General features: G+C 32.1%; 1 protein-coding gene across 1 annotated transcript; it reads left to right on the top strand.

The window, feature by feature from the left end:
• Positions 1 to 3814: 3814 nt before the first annotated feature.
• On the top strand, positions 3815 to 9791 carry LOC130954693 (transmembrane emp24 domain-containing protein p24delta7-like). Its single transcript, XM_057881448.1, has 4 exons — positions 3815 to 4228; positions 4510 to 4719; positions 6219 to 6295; positions 9426 to 9791. The coding sequence occupies exons 1-4, from the start codon at positions 4022 to 4024 to the stop codon at positions 9568 to 9570; spliced, it is 639 nt and encodes a 212-aa protein (XP_057737431.1). The 5' UTR covers positions 3815 to 4021; the 3' UTR covers positions 9571 to 9791.
• The last annotated feature ends 9410 nt before the right edge of the window (positions 9792 to 19201 follow it).

Below are 19201 nucleotides of genomic sequence, written 5' to 3'. Positions count from 1 at the left end.
TAAGATGTGTAAAATCTCATTAAAATAGGTGCAAAATATAATGAGTAAAGTATCTCAACTACTCTTATGTATTGAATCAACAAAACCCTTTTGCATAAATAAGAATCATTAAATAAATGTAATAATTACCAAAATAAATAATGTAAAAAATTATTACCGAAATCTGTTCTCCTGTTTTATCTCGTTTACATTGTAAATGAGATAATTTTGCACATATCTCGTTTACAGTGTGTAAACGAGATAAGACAGGTAGACGCGACACGTGTATATCTTGTTTACACTGTAAACGAGATATATGTATTTGTAAAAATAAAAATATATTTTATGAAAATAATAAAAAATATTAATAATGTCAATAATCCAAACTTTTAGCATGCAATTAGTACTTAAAAATATTGGTAGAAGAGATTAAAATGGATATGTTTGATCAATTAGTACTCAAACAGAGTACATAAAAAAATTTAGATTAAATTATATATTCAATTAGATTGATTTAAATTTAAAAAATAAAAAACTCGATTATCTCCATTATCGTGCATCAACTTCACCTTTTTCATCTTTCAATTTTTAGGCAGTTACCGTATTTATTCTCATCATGGAACTTGAACACGTACGAATTTTTTATTTTTCAAATTTAAATCAATCTAATTGGATAATAATTTAATCTAAAATTTGTTATGTACTCTTTTTGAGAACTAATTAATCAAACATATCCATTTTAATCTCTTCTACTAACATTTTTAAGTATTAATTGCATGCTAAAAGTTTGGATTATTGATATTATTAATATTTTTATTATTTTCAGAAAATATATTTTTATATTTATAAATACACGTATCTCGTTTACAGTGTAAACGAGATACGTGCAAAATTATATCATTTACAGTGTAAACGAGATAAGTCAGTGGAATGAATTTCGATAATAATTTTTTAAATTATTTATTTCGATAATTATTATATTTATTTAATTATTAAAATAAAAAATCCCAAATTTCTATTATCTAACATAACCAAATATTTAAGCCAATTAAAAATGTATTTATTATTAAGACTTCTATGATCTAGTATAACATCATTGAATTTTTTATTTAAAATAAAAGGCCAACATCAAAGTGTTGAATGCTTCTCCATAAAAATAAGAAAAAAGAATGAGATGATCAATATAAATCTAAAAATAGCTGAACAAAACCAATAATAGAAATATCAACTTTTTATCATAGCCTGTAGGATGGATATCAAGTGCCACAATGGTAAAGGAACTAAAAATGCAATAGCATAATTTACTTTTCCTTGGATTTAGATACATACAGAGAACACAATGTGCGAGGATGTATACTATATCAATCCTTTTAACAAATGACATTGGAACTTAAAAAAGGTGAAGATTTGAATGTATGTACATGAAATTGTCTTTTAACAAATATTCTTTCAAGACTAAATCTGTCTAGTTCTAAAGATTTGAATTTCATAATTTGGGAGAATTCAATAGTATAGTAATTATATTAAAAAATATTTGTGCGTGGAGGGAACTAATGAGGTGTGAACAGAAGAAGAAGTAACACAAAGTAAAACAGAGAGAAAAGCTGCTTCCAATTTGCACATTCATTGAATTGTTACAAATAGTTACAAATTTGAAGGTTCTACTTCTACTTCAAGTTCTTAGTAGCTAAGGTTAGATCAATTTTATTGAGAATGCATCTTATCTTATTATCTTTTTTCCTTTTTCATTTATTTCTATACTTATTTCATATAAATTAATAAATTATTATGTTGTTAGGAGGCCAAACTAGGTGAAACATTGTTTGAGGGTTAATGTATAAATCATAATTGCATGTCTCATTTTTAACATAGAAATTTTGGATTATGGTTCAATAGATGTAAATTTTTAGTATGTTTGATGCTTCAACAAACAACAAATACTAACATTTTTTATATTTTCTGTCTTAGTCATTTCATCAAACAGTTGGTTTGCGTTAACTGTGCATTGTTGTATTATGAAAATCAAAATCGAATGATGTATAATTTAAATTTTGTACATTCAATTTAAATTCTATTATGAAAAACATTAATAACATGCTTTGCGAGCTCAGAAATTCATAATCATAATCATTATTGTGTTTATTGTTGCAATATTAAAGTCATTACAAAAATCATGAAATTAGAAGAGGGAAGAACTGCTTACTTCAATATTCTGTTCTTCTATAACTGATTCCGCCATTGACATGGAGTGAGAAAGTAAAATTCTGAGTTGTTCTACAACTGAGAAGGAATGAGCGATAAAGAAGAGAATTTCTATGCAAGAGTAAAAAAGTCAGCAACCGGTGAGAGCGTCACATCTTCTATTAATCGAAACCTTTATTCTCTTCTTGGAAGAGTGCAAAACACAGTGGCACCGACGATTTGAAAATAGGACAAGTCAAGTAGAGGAGTCGCAATCTTGAAGAGGTGAAGCTTCATAACCTTTGTCAACGGACCCATGCTAACCGTCGTCGAAGAGGATAATAGTTGAGATATCCACCTAGTACCTTGAAGAGAAGCGTGAGAGAGATTCGTTTGTGTTATCTTGTCATATCTTTTCAACAACGCCCATAAAATTTTTCGTATTATAATAGTATAAAAATATTTACCGGATATTACAAAGAGAAAAATGTTTTTTCTTACCCCAATTTTTTTTCAATTTCTATTATATATAGTTGATAAATAAATATAGTAGATATATATTTTAAAGCCCATTATTTTAAAATTTTTTGACATTGGAACTATTTTTTTTTAAAGAATTAAAAGTATGATTTACAATATTTGTAAGAAAAAATATAAGCAAATTTAATATTATAAACTCTAATGATAATTGATAATTTTAAAATCTATGTTTTATTTACTATAAAATAGTAAGAGGTTAATATTTTTAATAAAAAAATATGAAATTTGCTAATATTGACTCTGATATAAGACAAATTATAAAAAGAGTGACAAAGTGTTAATATTCTGTGATAATATCTAATATTTTTCACTCGTCTGCTTTAATAAATATTGGAGTTTGAATTTTGTTTTGTGTATGTAATAATTTATTGGTCAGCAACATACCCTTAAATAAAACTTAGATCTACGACAGATTAGTCATTAGCCTATTGGACTAGAGGATACCAATATATATATATATATATATATATATAAATCATTTGGACAATTAATACTAAAGATAAGTAATTTTATTGATATAATAATTTTGATGCATTAACATTTTTAAATATTTTACACAGTCATGTAATTATATTGATGATTATTTACGTAGTCAATATAAAAAGTAATTATTTTTTCTAATGTGACATTACATAATTAAATATATATAAAATTATTTTTCAGTAATAATACATCAAAATTAAATTTTATAATAATATATAATTAAATATTTATGTAAATTAGTCTTTTTTTTATCCAAACTCTAACTAAGTCTAATTTTAATAAAAATGATATTTGTACTGACAAAATCAACTACTATATATTTATATATTAAATATATATATAATTTAATTTATTTTTAATATATATTTTATATTTTAATATATATTTTATATTAATAATTAATTTTAATGACTTATTTGAACGTATACCTAATAGTAAAATAGAAGTTGAATTTTGAACTACCATTCAAATATTTACTATAAGATTTGCGGTAAACAATTTTAAACGATTTTATGTTGTTGAACTGTATTCAACATTAAATTAAATTATAATTAACTGAGATCAAGATCAAGCACTGAAAAGAGAATAAATAAATAATAAATTAATAAAAAATTCAACTGCAGGAGAAGAATCCCCTATTGGCTGGTAAAGTGGTAGTAATACTGTCTGTAGTAGCACTAGGCCAGAAATTATGAACCAAACCAAAGCTCCGTTCGTTTGAATTTCAGTTTCTCTCGCCGCTGTCGTTTTGGTTCTCCCTTTCTCCGTTCCATACAAAACCCTAATTCGTCTTTTGGATCCCCAATTTCAGACAAATTGGGAACACCACATTGCCACAATGTCCGATTCCACTCCCCTCCTTGCATTCATCACACTCGCATTGATGTGTGGCATCACAAATTCGATGAGGTTCGAGCTTCGATCGGGTCACACTAAGTGCATTGCCGAGGAGATTAAGAGCAACGCTATGACCGTAGGCAAGTACAGCGTCGTTAATCCCAATGAAGGTTATGCGATTCCTGATACCTACAAGCTCGTAGTCAAAGTAAGTTCATGATTAAATCCACAAACCCTGTTTTTTGTATATACCCCAAATTTGTGCTTTTTATCTTCTTTATTTGACTAAGTATTAACAAGTGGAAAAAATTTATTCTTTAAAGTCCTCTTTGAATCTTAAAAGTGACAGCTATGCGCTAAGTGCCTTAATTGTTTATGATCTATTTCAAGTTAAGGTTTCTGAATTTACAATGTCTGAATTGTTGGGGGTGATGTGATATTATGTCTTGTTTTGGGGATTGACTTGCTTTCTTAATGTGTGAATGTAAGGTGAGCTCGCCTAGTGGGAACAGTTATCACTATGGGGATCACGTGGAATCCGGTAATTTTGCGTTTTCTGCGGCTGAATCCGGTGACTACACGACTTGTTTTTGGATACCTGATAGCAAGGAAAGCCCAACTGTGACCATTGATTTTGAATGGAGAACTGGAGTTGCTGCCAAGGAATGGTCCAAGGTTGCAAAGAAAGGACAAGTTGAAGTAAGTCAAAGAAGTATTCATTCCTATGTGAACTGACTAGCCTTTTGTGATCGGTAATTTGTTATTGTTTTAGCATTGTTATAACTCAATCTATATCCAACATAAAAATTTGTTGATTTGCTATTACTTTGATCACTGTTAGAGTTGACCTAAACTTCAGGAGAGACCATTTAAATGACCTTGCTCTAAATGGATTTATCGAACAATGGACGTGCTGGTTGTTGAGAGATCCAAATGACTTTGTCTTTGTTTGAAATCGGAATCAGGTAGCCGAGTCTGCCTAATGAATCTGTTTGCTAGTCCTTTTGAAAATACGTCGTTGATGATATTCCTTTCTGGTATAACTTCATATAGTGCCATCAACTCATTGGGTGTACCTTCTAACCGGTTCTTGAAACTGCTGGGTTATTAGCTAATCCAGAGATTATGTCCTCCCTTTTTTGTGTTATACACCACTAAAAGGAGATTTGTGTTGGCTTTATTGGCTATTTCTTGTAATTAATGTGGGAACAATAAATGTTCATGGTTTCTGTTATTTTCTTTTTTTTTTTTTTATCTTATTGCCTTGTTTAGCCATTTTTTGTAACAATATTAGACAAAGACAGTTAAGTAAAGTAGTCAGTCAATGGAGCTTCTGAAAACCTATGGGGTGTTCGGATATGGTATTCAAAATAAGGAAGTCTTTTTTCTTCTAAACTTTTTAATAGAGCTTTAGATTTTAGAAAACTTATCTTGCATTTGAGTATACATTTTTAGAAGTACTTTTGTTTTGATAAGCTTCTAAAAAAGGGACTTAACTCTTTTTTCTTATAAATTTTTTAGTACAACTTTAATTTTCAGGGAAAAAAAAAGTTATTTTGCATTTGGATATAATTTTTGTGAAGTACTTTTAATTATTGAAAATCACTTTAGCTCTTACTTTTGTTTAGAAGCAGGGTAATGGGTATTACAATAAAAGGATGGTGAAGTTGTTTTTATTATTACTATCAGTTGCTGTGTGCATTTTTTTAAGTTGCATTCAAACACACTTAAAAGCTTTTAAAAGTGGTTGGTTCTGTTTTTGTTTTTTTTTTTTATTTGATTAAAACAATGGCCTTGTCTTTCCATCAAAAAGAGCCAATCCAAACTGCCAACAAGGAACAGGCTAAACCTACATGAGAGAGAATGTACTTAATATCCCATATTTTATGTCATTATAGTGGTGAACCCTATTTTACTCTAGCTTATCCATTTTTTGTTTCTAGATTTGTTTTTTCTCCTAGTAGTTTGAGTATGGTGGCAGATTCCACAAGTTTGAACATTTGTAATATCATTATTCATCTTAGTTTTTCACTCCTAAAGTTCCATATTGGTACCTCCTAGATTGCGTGAATAAGACAAAAATAACTAGTGAACTGAGTTGAAATACTGTTCTAATTTTGTTCATCTTTAAGAATTTATGATTAGAAGCTTTTCAATTTGTATGCAATGTGATGTGATGTTTCTTTCTAATCTTCCAGGTAATGGAATTTGAGTTGAAGAAGTTGTATGATACTGTCCAATCTATCCACGATGAGATGTTTTATCTACGTGAAAGGTAAACATAATCAATTCTGCCATAAGTCTTTCGTTTTGTGCATAATGGTTGTTTATGTAACCTTTTGATGGAAGAAAGTTTTGCTAAGTTCACTTAACTCATTCTTCCTCTTTTTATGGAAAAGATTTAAACATGTTTGTTACTAAATGGGTAAGAAGATATTGGAATCTTCTAGAGGGATCTCTATTTTTGTAACGTGCATATTGCTCCGAACTTTTGCACATTCACACTGAACTAAATGGTTAACTATTGATTTTCTTTGCTCCCATAGACCATGGTATGACAGAAATAATTTTGTTTTTCCTCCATGCACTTTTATAATCATGTGATGGCTTCAGAATAGATAAAAAAATTTTGGGAGATAAGATTTTTTTACTAGGAGATTTAAATGGCTATGTTGAAAGAGAAGTGGTTGGGTATGGAAGTATTCACGGAGGTCATGGTTTCGGGGTGGTCAATACGGAGGGTAAAACTATTTTGGACTTTTCTTCAACCTTCGACCTTCTCCTCGCAAATACATATTTTAAAAAGAGAGACGAACATCTTATAACCTATAGGAGTGGTATGACAAGCTCTCAAATCGACTTTCTTGTTGAGTAGAGTTGACAGAAAATTTTGCATTACTTGTAAAATTATTTCGGGAGAGAGTTTAATAACACAACATAAGATGCTTGTGATGGATTTTTGCGTTGAGCAAAAGTTGAGGGAAATACATCATACGAAAAACCCAAGGACGAGGTGGTGACAGATGAAAGGTGAGGAACAAAGAAGCTTCCTAAGACGGATAGGAAAAGAGACAAAGTGGGAAGAGGATGGAAGCGCAGAGGAGATTTGGAGGGAGATGTCAAAAGTTATTAGAAGAACAATAAAAAAAAGTTTTGGTGAATTTAGAGGGATAATACTAAGAGACAATGAGTTCTGATGGTGGAATGCGAGTGGATAAGAAAAGATAAAAGCAAAAAAGAAATGCTTTAAAGAGACAAAAGTGGCTATAAGTGAAATAAGAATAAGAGCATATGAAGGTCTCTATTAGTCTTTAGACACGAAAGAAGGAGAAAAAGATATATATAGAATCGCAAAAAGTCGTGAAAGAAGAACAAGAAACTTGGATCAGGTCAAGTGCATAAAGGATAAAGACGGAAAGGTTTTGACTCAAGATGAGAAGATCAATGAAAGGTGGAAGAGTTACTTCTACGAGTTATTTAATGAATTCCGAGTCTTTGTCGGTTATGCACGAGGGAAAAAGATCAAAATTTCAACTATTATCGGAAGATTTGAGACTTCAAGATAAAAGACGCTGTAAAGCGGATGAAAAATGACAGGGCAGTAGGACCCGATAATATTCCGATTGAAGTTTGGAAGGGCCTTGGAGAGAAAGATATTAGTTGGTTAACCAAGTTTTTTAATAAAGTTTAAAAGTCAAAGAAGATGCTAGATGAGTGGAGAAAGAGCACTTTGGTATCTATCTACAAGGATAAGGGGGATATATAAAATTGTGGAAATTATAGAGAGATCAAGATCATGACCTATACCATGAAGTTATGGGAAAGGGTGATAGAATGAAGGCCGAGACAAAAGACACAAATAACAGAGAGTCAATTTGGTTTTATGCCAGACAGATCCACCACTGAAGCTATATACCTGTTAAGAATAATGATGAAAAGGTATCGTGGTAATAAAAAAGATCTTACATACGATGTTTATTGATTTGGAAAAAGCGTACCATAGGGTGCCAAGGGAGGTCTTATGGAAGGATTTTGGAAAGGAAGAGAGTAATGATCACATATATTCGTGCAATTAAAGACATGTATGATGAGATTACAACTAGTGTAAAGACTCGAGATAGTGTGACAGAAGAATTTTCTATTGGTATAAGATTATACCAGGGATTATCCTTAAGTCCATATTTTTTCATATTAGTCTTGAAAGTACTCACAGAGCATATCCAAGAACTTGTGCCATGGTGCATGTTTTTTGCCGATGATATCGTCCTTATGAGAGAGTTAAGGGAAGAACTAAATAAGAAGTTGGATTTATAGAAAGAAGCTGTGGAAGACTTAAATAAGCCGTAGTAAGACGGAATATATGAAATATAAGTTCAGTTGCTGAAGGAAAAAATTCTAATACAGAGGTGAAGATTGAAAAAAACATCCTACGAAAAGTTAAAAGTTTTAAGTATTTTGGGTACATCATACAAGATAATGGAGAGATTGAACAGGATGTAAATCATAGAATCCAAGCAGGTTCGTCAAAATGGCGGAGTACGTCTGGTTCCTATGTGACAAAAAAGTGCCTTTAAAACTTAAAGGTAAATTCTATCACACTTCTATCGTACTGCTATCAGACCGGTTATGCTTTATGGTATAGAGTGTTGGGCGGTCAAAGGAGAGCACAAACATAAGTTAAGTGTGCAGAGATTAAGATGTTGAGATAGATGAATGGTCATATGCGATTGAATAGAATAAAGAATGAAGAGAGAGAGAGAGAGAGAGAGAGAGAGAGTAGTAGTAGTAGTAGTAGTAGTAGTAGTAGTAGTAGCACCTATTGTGAAAAAAAAAAGGGTAGAATTGCGTTTCGTAAACGATCTCTCTGTAGACATGATACATGATAGAGCTCAATGACGTCGTTTGATCTATGTAGTCGACCTCACCTAGTGGGACAAGGATTTGTTGTCGTTGTTATTGTTGTTTCACCAACATCCTTCTTGTTTCCTACCTTATGAATGCCCTTTGCTTATATTTTACCTTGTAGTGGTTACATGAGTGAAGATAAGCACATGCCCGTAAATTTTTTTTTTAAAATACAACAAAAACAACAATAACAACAAAGCCTTATCTCACTAGATGAAATTGGCTATATAGATTAGATGATGTCATTGCAATAACGTGTTTGGTCCATGTCATCAAATTTCGACAAATCTTTTATTTTGGCTATCGAGTGCCTAACACCCCTCCTCCTTTATTAGGGCTTGGGACTAACTATGTAGCATAGACGGAGTTTTTTAAGTTTTGGTGTCTATAGTTTTTTAAGTTAGGTTTAACATGTTCATGCACATTATTATTGTCATTATTCTAAAGGAAGGGTTTTTAACTAAATTTTGATGACCTTTTCTACCACGTGCCTGAAATAGGGAGGAACAAATGCAAGAACTTAACAAAGAGACTAGCAGCAAGATGTTTACCTTCAGTTTCCTTTCAATTGTGGTTTGCTTGTCTGTGGCTAGTTTTCAACTATGGCACTTGAAGACATTCTTTGAGAGGAAGAAGTTCCTCTAAGTCCCCTCCCCTCCCCCCTTTTTCTATTTTCTACCCATATGTATCCAAATGTATGATTAGTTTATTTTTGGCTTTTATAATTGATTGATATTAATATGCTGTTGCTGCCTATCATAAATCATGTTCAGCATATATAACACCGAATTGGTATATTTTAGAAACAAATTTGATAGAATCTCAAGTTCCCTTGATTAATATATAATTTGAACGGTTATTGTTTTCCATTGGATCTGAAAACTTGGTGACTTAAATGGCCTGTGATAGAAGAGATATCCCCCCCCCCCCCCCCCCCCCCCCCCCCCCCCCAAAATAGCGAGATTTCATTAAAAGAGAAATGGAATTACAAGGGGGTTCCATTCGGACAAGGATCACTTAAGTTGGGATACCCACAAACTAAAAAGAATAAGCCACCTCTGTGTCTAGAAAGCTATTATCCTCTTCTTCCTCGTTGAAACTCAGTGGAAAGATTCATGGCAGCCTCCAAGACTACTGCCGGCGGTGAGTCTTTGTTCCCAAAAATCTTCAAATTTATTGCATACCATATCTTCCATAAGCTCCTAATTCTGATTTTTCCCAAACTTGGGTTGCTTGTGGACAGTCAATTATCTCCCATTATTCCACATCTAGGGCATTCATCCACTATTCCCGGGATACGGTTGTGAAGTCGGCATCGCACTGAGAGACCTTCATGACAAGCCTTCCAGAGAAAAACCTTCACTTTGGAGTTTGGATGGGCATTGGAGTTCTCACACCGAAATCCCAAAGCTTTTTCTCTCTGCACTGCTCTGAAAGTTGTTCTACTGGCGGGTGGATCATCTTGAAGGCAATTCTATACCTAGAAGCAACAGAATAGAGTCCATTGCGTTCCTCTGTTTGATCTTCTTCATTTTCGTGTATCGCAGTCTTCAGTATAGTTGTGGCAATGTCTAGTCTGAACGTATTTCTGATAAGTTCCTCCCTCCTTTGGTGGTTGTTGTTGAGTATTTGATTTACCCACATAATACCTGAGTTAGGGTCTTGTTATTGATAATTAGAGATGGGCTTAGAATTTTGAACCCATGAGTCATCATAAATTCTGATCTGAGAGTACCTTGACTCCCTTTCCACTCTCCATTGTATTCCTGCTTCTATGACTTTTCTACCTTCTATCAGACTTCATTGTATTCCTGCCCTTGTAGATTCTTCCAATTAGAGAATTTGGCTTCATAAGAATTCTCCAGCTCTGTTTAGCAAGCATTCTAAATTGAAAGCCTTGAGATTCTTAAAGCCAATGTCGCCACACTTTTTCTCCCTGCAAATAACCTCCCAGCTTATCCAATGAAGTTTTCTTTCTGATCCAAAAATTCGTAATTTTAGTAACAATTTTATTTTTATTTTTGAAATTAAAAAATACTATTAAATAATAAAATATTATTTTAATTTTAGCTAAAATTATATAGCTACAGCAACCATAGATATCAGAGTATGCACTTTATTATTATAATAAAGAATTGATCAACATACCTTCCTAAAGAATATGAAGGACGGACTTGCTGACAAATTCAAAGGACTCAACACCAAAGAATCCATTCAATAAGAGAGCTATAAACAAGGTGACCAAATATATTTCAGCTCCACATAATCAATGATGGCTGGTGGTGGAAGCAATGATCTTTCGTTTGGTGGCGGTGGAGGGGTGCATCTTTGAACTAAGAAATTGCAAAAGCACAAATCATTACACAAAATTAGCACAACAAAATATATAATAGAAAAAAGAACGGGTAAAATGTAATTTACTCTATATATGATGTTTTCCCCATGTATAGTTTGTCACCCTAATAATATTTTAGAAGGTGCAATTTCACTCCTAAATTAAAGTTATCATAATAAATACAAAAACGATTTTTGTTAACTTTTCTTTTAAAATTCCTTTACCCTTAATGTGTTTTAGTCACACAAATGAAAATGTAAACAAAATAAAAGGATAATGATATTTCTACACCTGACTTTTAATATTTATTTAAAAGACAAAAGTATGAAATAAAAAGGTAAGTAAAAATTCAGTCTAATTTATAATGTAGAATAGGTAAAGTAAAACACCAATTGACATGTACATTATCTCATTTCAAACTGTTAAATTATGTATACTCACATGTGTTGATGATCATGTTTCCTACTTCATTGCAATTTCTCCCTTGAATGCAACTCTACTATGTTTGACTTTGACCATTATTCACAAAGAGGAAAGTAGGTGATAAAGGCTCTTCGGAAGAGTTTAACCAACGAAGTAGCAATTGTAGATAGAGTTCGATTATTGGATAAAGTGTAACCCTTGATTAATATTAAATGAAAAAGTATAATATGATGAATTGTTTTAACAGGTAAAGTGTTATTTTTGTCTCAAGGGTTAGGTAAATAACTAAATATATATGTTATAATGTTATCTTAATGTTGTTTCGTTCTATTTGTCTTCTAAATATTTCAAAAATACTGATTTCATAAAAAATTACTATTGGAGTTAGTATATAAACTATATGTAATATGTTACTTATGGCAAATTTTTATAATATTACCAGTGACTAAATTTTAAAAAAATAAAATATACATCTACTGTATAAATTAAATTATCTATTTTTAAATAATCAACATTAAACTCAAAATTATAAAAGATTCGGGATATTATGATCTGCATTCTCCATTATTCATCATATTCTTAAATTTATGAAAGAGAAATTTTTTGAGAAATAATAATAGCTCTTGCGATCGTTTTCTTAGATTTTGAGAGAGAATATTATGCTGGTCGTTAACTAGTTGTATTGTTTATATGAAAATGGTATTTGATATAATCAATGTTGGTCAACGTGTGAACGATATTTGCAAGACTCCAATATTGTTGTTACGCTCCAACAAGCTCTATCGTCTTTATTTACCCTTTTCTTCTTAGGGTGCTTCGCACCTTGCTCTACACTGAAAAATAAAGTATATATTGTGGATGGCTATGCCTATATTATACTCAATTTAAATATTCAATAATACCATGCATGCTTCAAATTCTGAGTTGAACATGTTGAATCAAAAATTGACTTGCTACTCTATGATGAGAAATATAATTAACTATTTTCTATTATAACTAACTATTATGATGAATAATGTAAGAATTAATTATATTCGTGTATGATGAAACAAAGAAGGGAAGTTTTGCTCATCTAGAACCATCGGCCATGAAGTCTAGATCATCCTACGGCTAGCTTGTGTCATGGAGATTTGGTTCCATACCATTTATGAAGAAGAACAAGACCTATATATAGAGAGTTTATCAAGAATGGAAGCAACATTTTTGTGCAGATCATATTGATAAAAAATATATTTTAACCACTATATTTTGAGTATGTTCTTCATTTCTTATGTCTAGACTTGAGAGTTTATTGAAAGAAACAAAAGGCAAAAAGATTGTTCACACAAAAAACATATATTCTATGGTGTTTGAGAGTTGTATTCGAAAGTGTGCTTAGTTGAGTACACTTAGTTCTCCTTAACTAGGTTGGGTTAACACCTAAGTGTTGAATTAAGATTGAGTTAGCTTAGGGTCAGTGACGGACCTAGAAAATTTTAGGAGTGGGGGCAAAAATATATATACTAAATAAATTTTGTTAAATATTATTAATTATATGGAGATATAAAAATTAAAAAGAGTTAGTGAACACTTTTATTCTTAAAATACTATTCATTATATATAATTTATAACAAAATATTTTTTATTTCTAAAACTTGAAATTAAAATATTTTAATTAAATTATAGATAACTTATTATCCTAATTAATTTTTTATAGACATTTAATAATAAAAGACTGAATTAACTGGCACATTAACGCCTAATAATACATTAGTATTTATAATTTGAAATTAGAATTATATATAAATACTAAAAAAATTAAATCTTTATATGAAAAATATGTTTATATAAAATAATAGAAACATAATTTACAATTTTTTCTTTTTTTTTTAAATAATTAAATTTGTTATATATTTTTTTAATTTAATTTTAATATAATGTTAGATAAAAGATTTTATGCATCTGTTTAATTATATATTGTAATTAAAATATTTTTTATTATTATTTTTAAAAATAAAAAATATATTCTAAATTAGTAAATTAATCAGTTCATTTTAAAATTTTATATGCAACATAGGTACATATAATAGAATAAAAGATAAAAAATAAATAATAAAGATGAATAAATTGAGAATAAAATAAAATATATAAAGTCACAAAAAAATAAAATATTAGATTAATACCTAAACTATAATTGTTTGAATTAAAAATTGCAATTGAAAATATCAAAAAGAAAAACAATGAAATTAAAAGATACATAGAGTCATGAAGAGTTATATAAAAAAATTGGAAAATTTAAAATTTACTTTTTGATGAAGAGAAGATAACCACTAGATAAGGAATAGAAAAAGAATGTTAAAAATATAAAAATAAGAAGAGGGTTTAAGAGAATAAAAGAATGACGGTACAATAATTAAATTCAATTAGGTTAAATAATAGTTAAAATGATAGAAAAATAAAAAAATAAACTTACACCTTTAGCTAATTGAACTTATTTTATTTGTAGTGGGGTCATTTAAAATTTAAAGTGGGGGCATATTATATATAACTATATTTTTTAAAACAAAAATTAAAAACACCATGGGGGCAAGTGCCCCCTCATTATTGTGCCTGGGTCCGTCCCTACTTTTTTTTTTCCAAAGATAATAGGTTATATTTCATTAATTATTAAAAAATGAAATACAAAGATGTCCAAAAGCAGGACAGCATAATAAAAGGTGGGAATTTCCCAAAAACACTACACTGAAGGTATTCATCCAACAGTGCGTGGTCGAAAAACGAAGAAAAATCTTAAAGAAGAAATAATGATAAATCAAATTGAATGCACCTAAGAGCTTATCTCATGGAGATGACAACCTAAACTGGAAGTTCTTTGGATTTCACGGAGCAACTTGACAGAGCTTGCTAGAATGGCAGACGGCATAGAAGTAGAACCTTCAAAAATCAACTGGTTGCGAGCTTTCCATCAGTTCCAGCAAATGATGGCAAGCAATTGAGGATTACGGTCAGCATTCTTCAACGTGTTAAGTATCTCTGTTGATGCAGTCCACCATGTCCAAAAGTCGTTAGAACTCTGAGGGGGAAGACAGTCACGAAGATAACTCTGAGACCATACGTCTTTAATTCTAGAGCAATCGATCAAACAATGAGTGACTGTTTCCGTTGCTTCATGACAGCAAGGGCATATTGGTGATATAGATGGGATGCGGTGATGAATCTGAGCAAGCACCGGAAGTCGGCCATGGAGAGCTTTCCAAATAAATAGCTTAATTTTGTGAGGCAAGTTCAACTTTCATAGATCAATCCACGGCTTTTTCTGTTGCATATAATTAGGGCAAAGCTCCAGAGGCGGATGGTAAAATAAATAGCCAATTCTGTAACCTGAAGCTGTATCATATTGCTTGGATTTGTTCAAATCCCATTGCAATTTGTCCCTACTCTGCTGAATTTTAACTGACAAAATCCTATTTGCAACGTCTTGGAGAAATAGTTCTTGAATGAGATTCTGATTCCAATTTCTATCTTCAGTAATTAGATCTTTAACTCTTGGAAACAACTCAGAAATAGCCTGTCTATTTGGCATGTCAGAAATCATTAAAGGATACGGATGAGGCAGCCAAGGATCCTCAAAGGTTCGGATATCCTCACCAGTACCCACAGCCCAATTAAGACCTTTTTCAACAATCTTTCGGCCTTCCAGTATGCTCCTCCATCCCCAAGAAGGTAAGACTCCAATTTCTGCCGTTATAGCATTACCATTGCTAAAGTATTTACCTCTTAAGATTTTGGATAATAAGGAAGTAGGCTGTGTTACAAGTCGCCAAAACTGTTTGCCTAAAAGCGCCAAATTTTGGATTCTGAGATCTTTAAATCCAAGGCCTCCTTCTTTTCGTGGGCGAGTCATAGTGTCCCAGCTAATCCAAGCCATCCTCCTTTCAGAACCTTTTTGTCCCCACCAGAACTGAGAAAGTAGAGAGTGAATTTCCGAAATTAAACCATCAGGCAACTTGAAGCAAGACAATGTATAAATAGGAATAGCTTCTCCCACTGCCTTAAGCAATATGTGTCTACCACCTGACGAAAGAAGATTGCGCTTCCACCCTTGGATTCTTTTCCGAACCTTTTCTTTGATCATACTAAAAGAAGCCTTTTTCGATTTAGAGACTGTAGAAGGCAAACCAAGGTATTTATCCTGAGCCCCAATATGATTAATATTCATAGAGTTAGCCAGTAGTGTACGAGTAGTGGACGGAGTGTTGTCGCTAAAGAATACATCAGATTTATTAAGATTTACCCTCTGGCCACTGATGCTTTCATAAGAATTCAATAAATGCAGGATATTTGAACATGCTTCAGGATTAGCCTTATAGAATAAAATGGAATCATCAGCATACAGGAGGTGGTTGACCTTGGAACATCGCCTATGTATCTGAAGACCCTGAATTAGTCTATTTTGTTCTGCCTTGTGTAGCAAGAAGGAGAGACCTTCTGCACAAAAAAGAAAAAGATAGGGGGATAGAGGATCTCCTTGTCGAATACCTCTATTTGGTTTGAAGAAACCATAAGGTTGTCTTTCCACAATAATAGAATAAGAAACAGTTGTCACTAATTCTCGAATCCACATGATTCATCGAGAGTCAAAACCAAACTTCTCCAATATAAACCAAAGAAAGTGCCATTCCACCCTATCATATGCCTTACTCATATCTAATTTTAGCGCCATTTCATTTTCGAGACCCCTTTTTTTGTTCTTCAAGTAATGCATACACTCGTGAGCAATTAGGATATTATCAGAGATTAATCTGCCTTTAATAAAAGCACTCTGCTAGGGCTAATTAGTCTATTCATCATACTCTGAAGCCTATGTACAAATACTTTGGAGATAATCTTGTAAAAGACTGAAGATAGGCTTATTGGTCTTACCTGAGTCATATCTTTAGCATCAGAAATCTTGGGAATAAGATAGATCTGAGTGTGGTTAAAACCCTTCAAAATTCTGCCCCCAGAAAAGAAGCTCTTAACTGCTCGAAACACATCACCGCTAAGTATGTTCCAGAAGCTTTGAAAAAAATTTGCTGTCATACCATCATCTCCTGGAGCACTTTGAGGATGAATGCTAAATGTTGCACGTTTCACTTCCTCCATAGTCACTGGTCTTTGAAGCCTACGGTTCATGTGAGCTGTAACCTTGGGTTCAAAATCAGTAAATAGAGGTTCAGGGTTCTCATGACAAGTGGAGGAAAAGATTTCTTTAAAATAAGATTCAGCCACAGAAGCAATACCAGCATTTGACGTAGCCACTTCACCATCATTGCCAGTTAGTTGCCAAATTCTATTCCTTCGGGTTCGATTTCTAAATTTCTGATGGAAGAAAGCTGTATTCTGATCACCAGATTTGAGCCATTTGACTCTAGACTTATCTTTCCAATAAGATTCCTCATTTTGCAATGCTTTTTCAAGTTTGTCCTCTATTTCTGAAATGATGTCGCCTCCATGAATTCCTGCTAAACGAAGTTCCTCTAATTCCGACTGTAGTAAATCAATCTCCACCTTCGAATTAGATCTGTGTTCTTGCTGCCATTTGACAATCTTATGCCGACAACGCTTTATTTTTTGAGCTAGGATATACATGGCTGAACCATCAATCTGTTCATGCCAAACCTCTCTAACGATCTGACGTATTTCATCATTGGAACACCATCTTTCTTGGAATTTGAATCGACGTTTAGATCTCTCAGTTCTCGGATTAGAGTCTAGGAGAAGAGGGGCATGATCCGAGCCTGATTCTGACAGTCTAAGAACCGTTGCATTGGGATAGAGTTGCTGCCAATCAACTCCTACCAGGAATCGGTCCAGTCTTTCCTGTATCAACTCATCACCCCACCGTCTATTTGACCAAGTGAATGGTCTGCCGACCATACCAATATCATTCAGAAAATTATCATCAATAAAACTATTAAAGGTTTCAATAGAAGAAGGAGATTTAGCACCCCCACCTTCTTTCTCCAATTGATTAGAAATGGCATTAAAATCCCCCATTAACACAACTTTACCATCGAACTGTTGGGTGACTGAAGTTAATTCAGCAAATTGAGCCATTCTATGTTGATCATTTGAACTGAGATAAACACCTAGAACACCATAGGGATCATTAGAACCAGCTGTCAGAACTGATGCCGCAATGAAAAATCTACCATGCTGTAAAATCTGAACAGTGCAACCATCTCTCCATGCCATCGCCAAACCCCTTGATAATCCATCCGGATCTACAATAAACCATTCCTTGAAACCACAAGATCTTAGTTTTCCTTCAACTTGTCGAGATTGATTTTTTGTTTCACAGATAAAACCAACCTCGGGGGAGTAGGATTTGCAAATCCTTTTAAGATTGTGGATTGTCAGGGGTCTCCCCAAACCCCGACAATTCCACGAGAGCAGTTTCATATTTCTTTGGGTGCCACTTGAAGGTTGGCACCCTCCACCGTCATAGCAATTATACGAGGGTTCTGAGTCTCTGATTTGTTGCTCATGCTCATGGTGTAGAGAAAATCAGAATTGGTATTCAATAATTCCAAAGAGACATAAGATATATGGAATGAGTGAATTAGAAAATGGAATGAATTAAAAGAACAATGAATTGGGAGAGAAAACGAAAATTAGGGAGTTAAGTGGAAAATAAATTAAGAAAAAAATAAAAAATAGAAGAAGATGGAAAAGAGTTTGACGAAGAAAAGACAAAGAAAGGTGTAACCATGGAGGCGGCGCAGTGAAACCCTAGCAGAGCGTCGGGCACTAGATGAGGAGTACGTACTCCCACTTAATTGCAAAACGTACTGGGTCCGTCCCTGCTTAGGGTGTTATAAGAGTATAAGTCTTATAGAATTGGAGACTATAATCCGTTTTGATTATAGTGAAAATTCTATCATTGTTGTAGTAGAAATTAGATGTAGATTACATTATACTTTGTGGTTAAACCAAAATATATCGTAGTATTATTCTTATTCTTTCGTAAAATCTGCAAGTTCCAGTTTCGTTTTAAGTCTCTTACCGCCAGACGAGACAAAACAATAATAATAATCTCTTAAAACTTATTTTTTGCATAAATTATTCTTTAACTTAAAAAATGATTCTTTGATTCAATTCTCTTCTCAACTCATTTTAAAATCTAGAAAAGATACGTTTTGCATTTATCTTCTTTACATATTAGTTAATTTTGCTGAAATATATATGATTAAAGTATTTATTTTAAGCTGCGTATTAAATAAATTAATTTATTTACTATCGAAAATATTTTATTGGAGTTACTATTACTTTAAGCAGACGATTTTTGTCACTTTGTATAAAAATTTAAAATTAATTGAAACCAAATATTGGAGCAATAAATTTCGAATTAAGTTTCAAAATAGTCTTTGACCGCTTATATTGAAAAACTCTCTCTTATCCTAATTTTACTATAAACGTGCCTGAAATTAAAATATTATACCATATTAATTTTCCACTCTTTTATGGTCGAATTACTTTTCATGTTGTAAGTGACAT

The sequence above is a fragment of the Arachis stenosperma genome, chromosome 10, assembly GCF_014773155.1.
Source record: "Arachis stenosperma cultivar V10309 chromosome 10, arast.V10309.gnm1.PFL2, whole genome shotgun sequence".
In the NCBI taxonomy this organism is placed as follows: Eukaryota; Viridiplantae; Streptophyta; class Magnoliopsida; order Fabales; family Fabaceae; genus Arachis; species Arachis stenosperma.
Note: the sequence above shows the minus strand (reverse complement) of the source record. Positions and strands in the feature narration are given on the sequence as shown.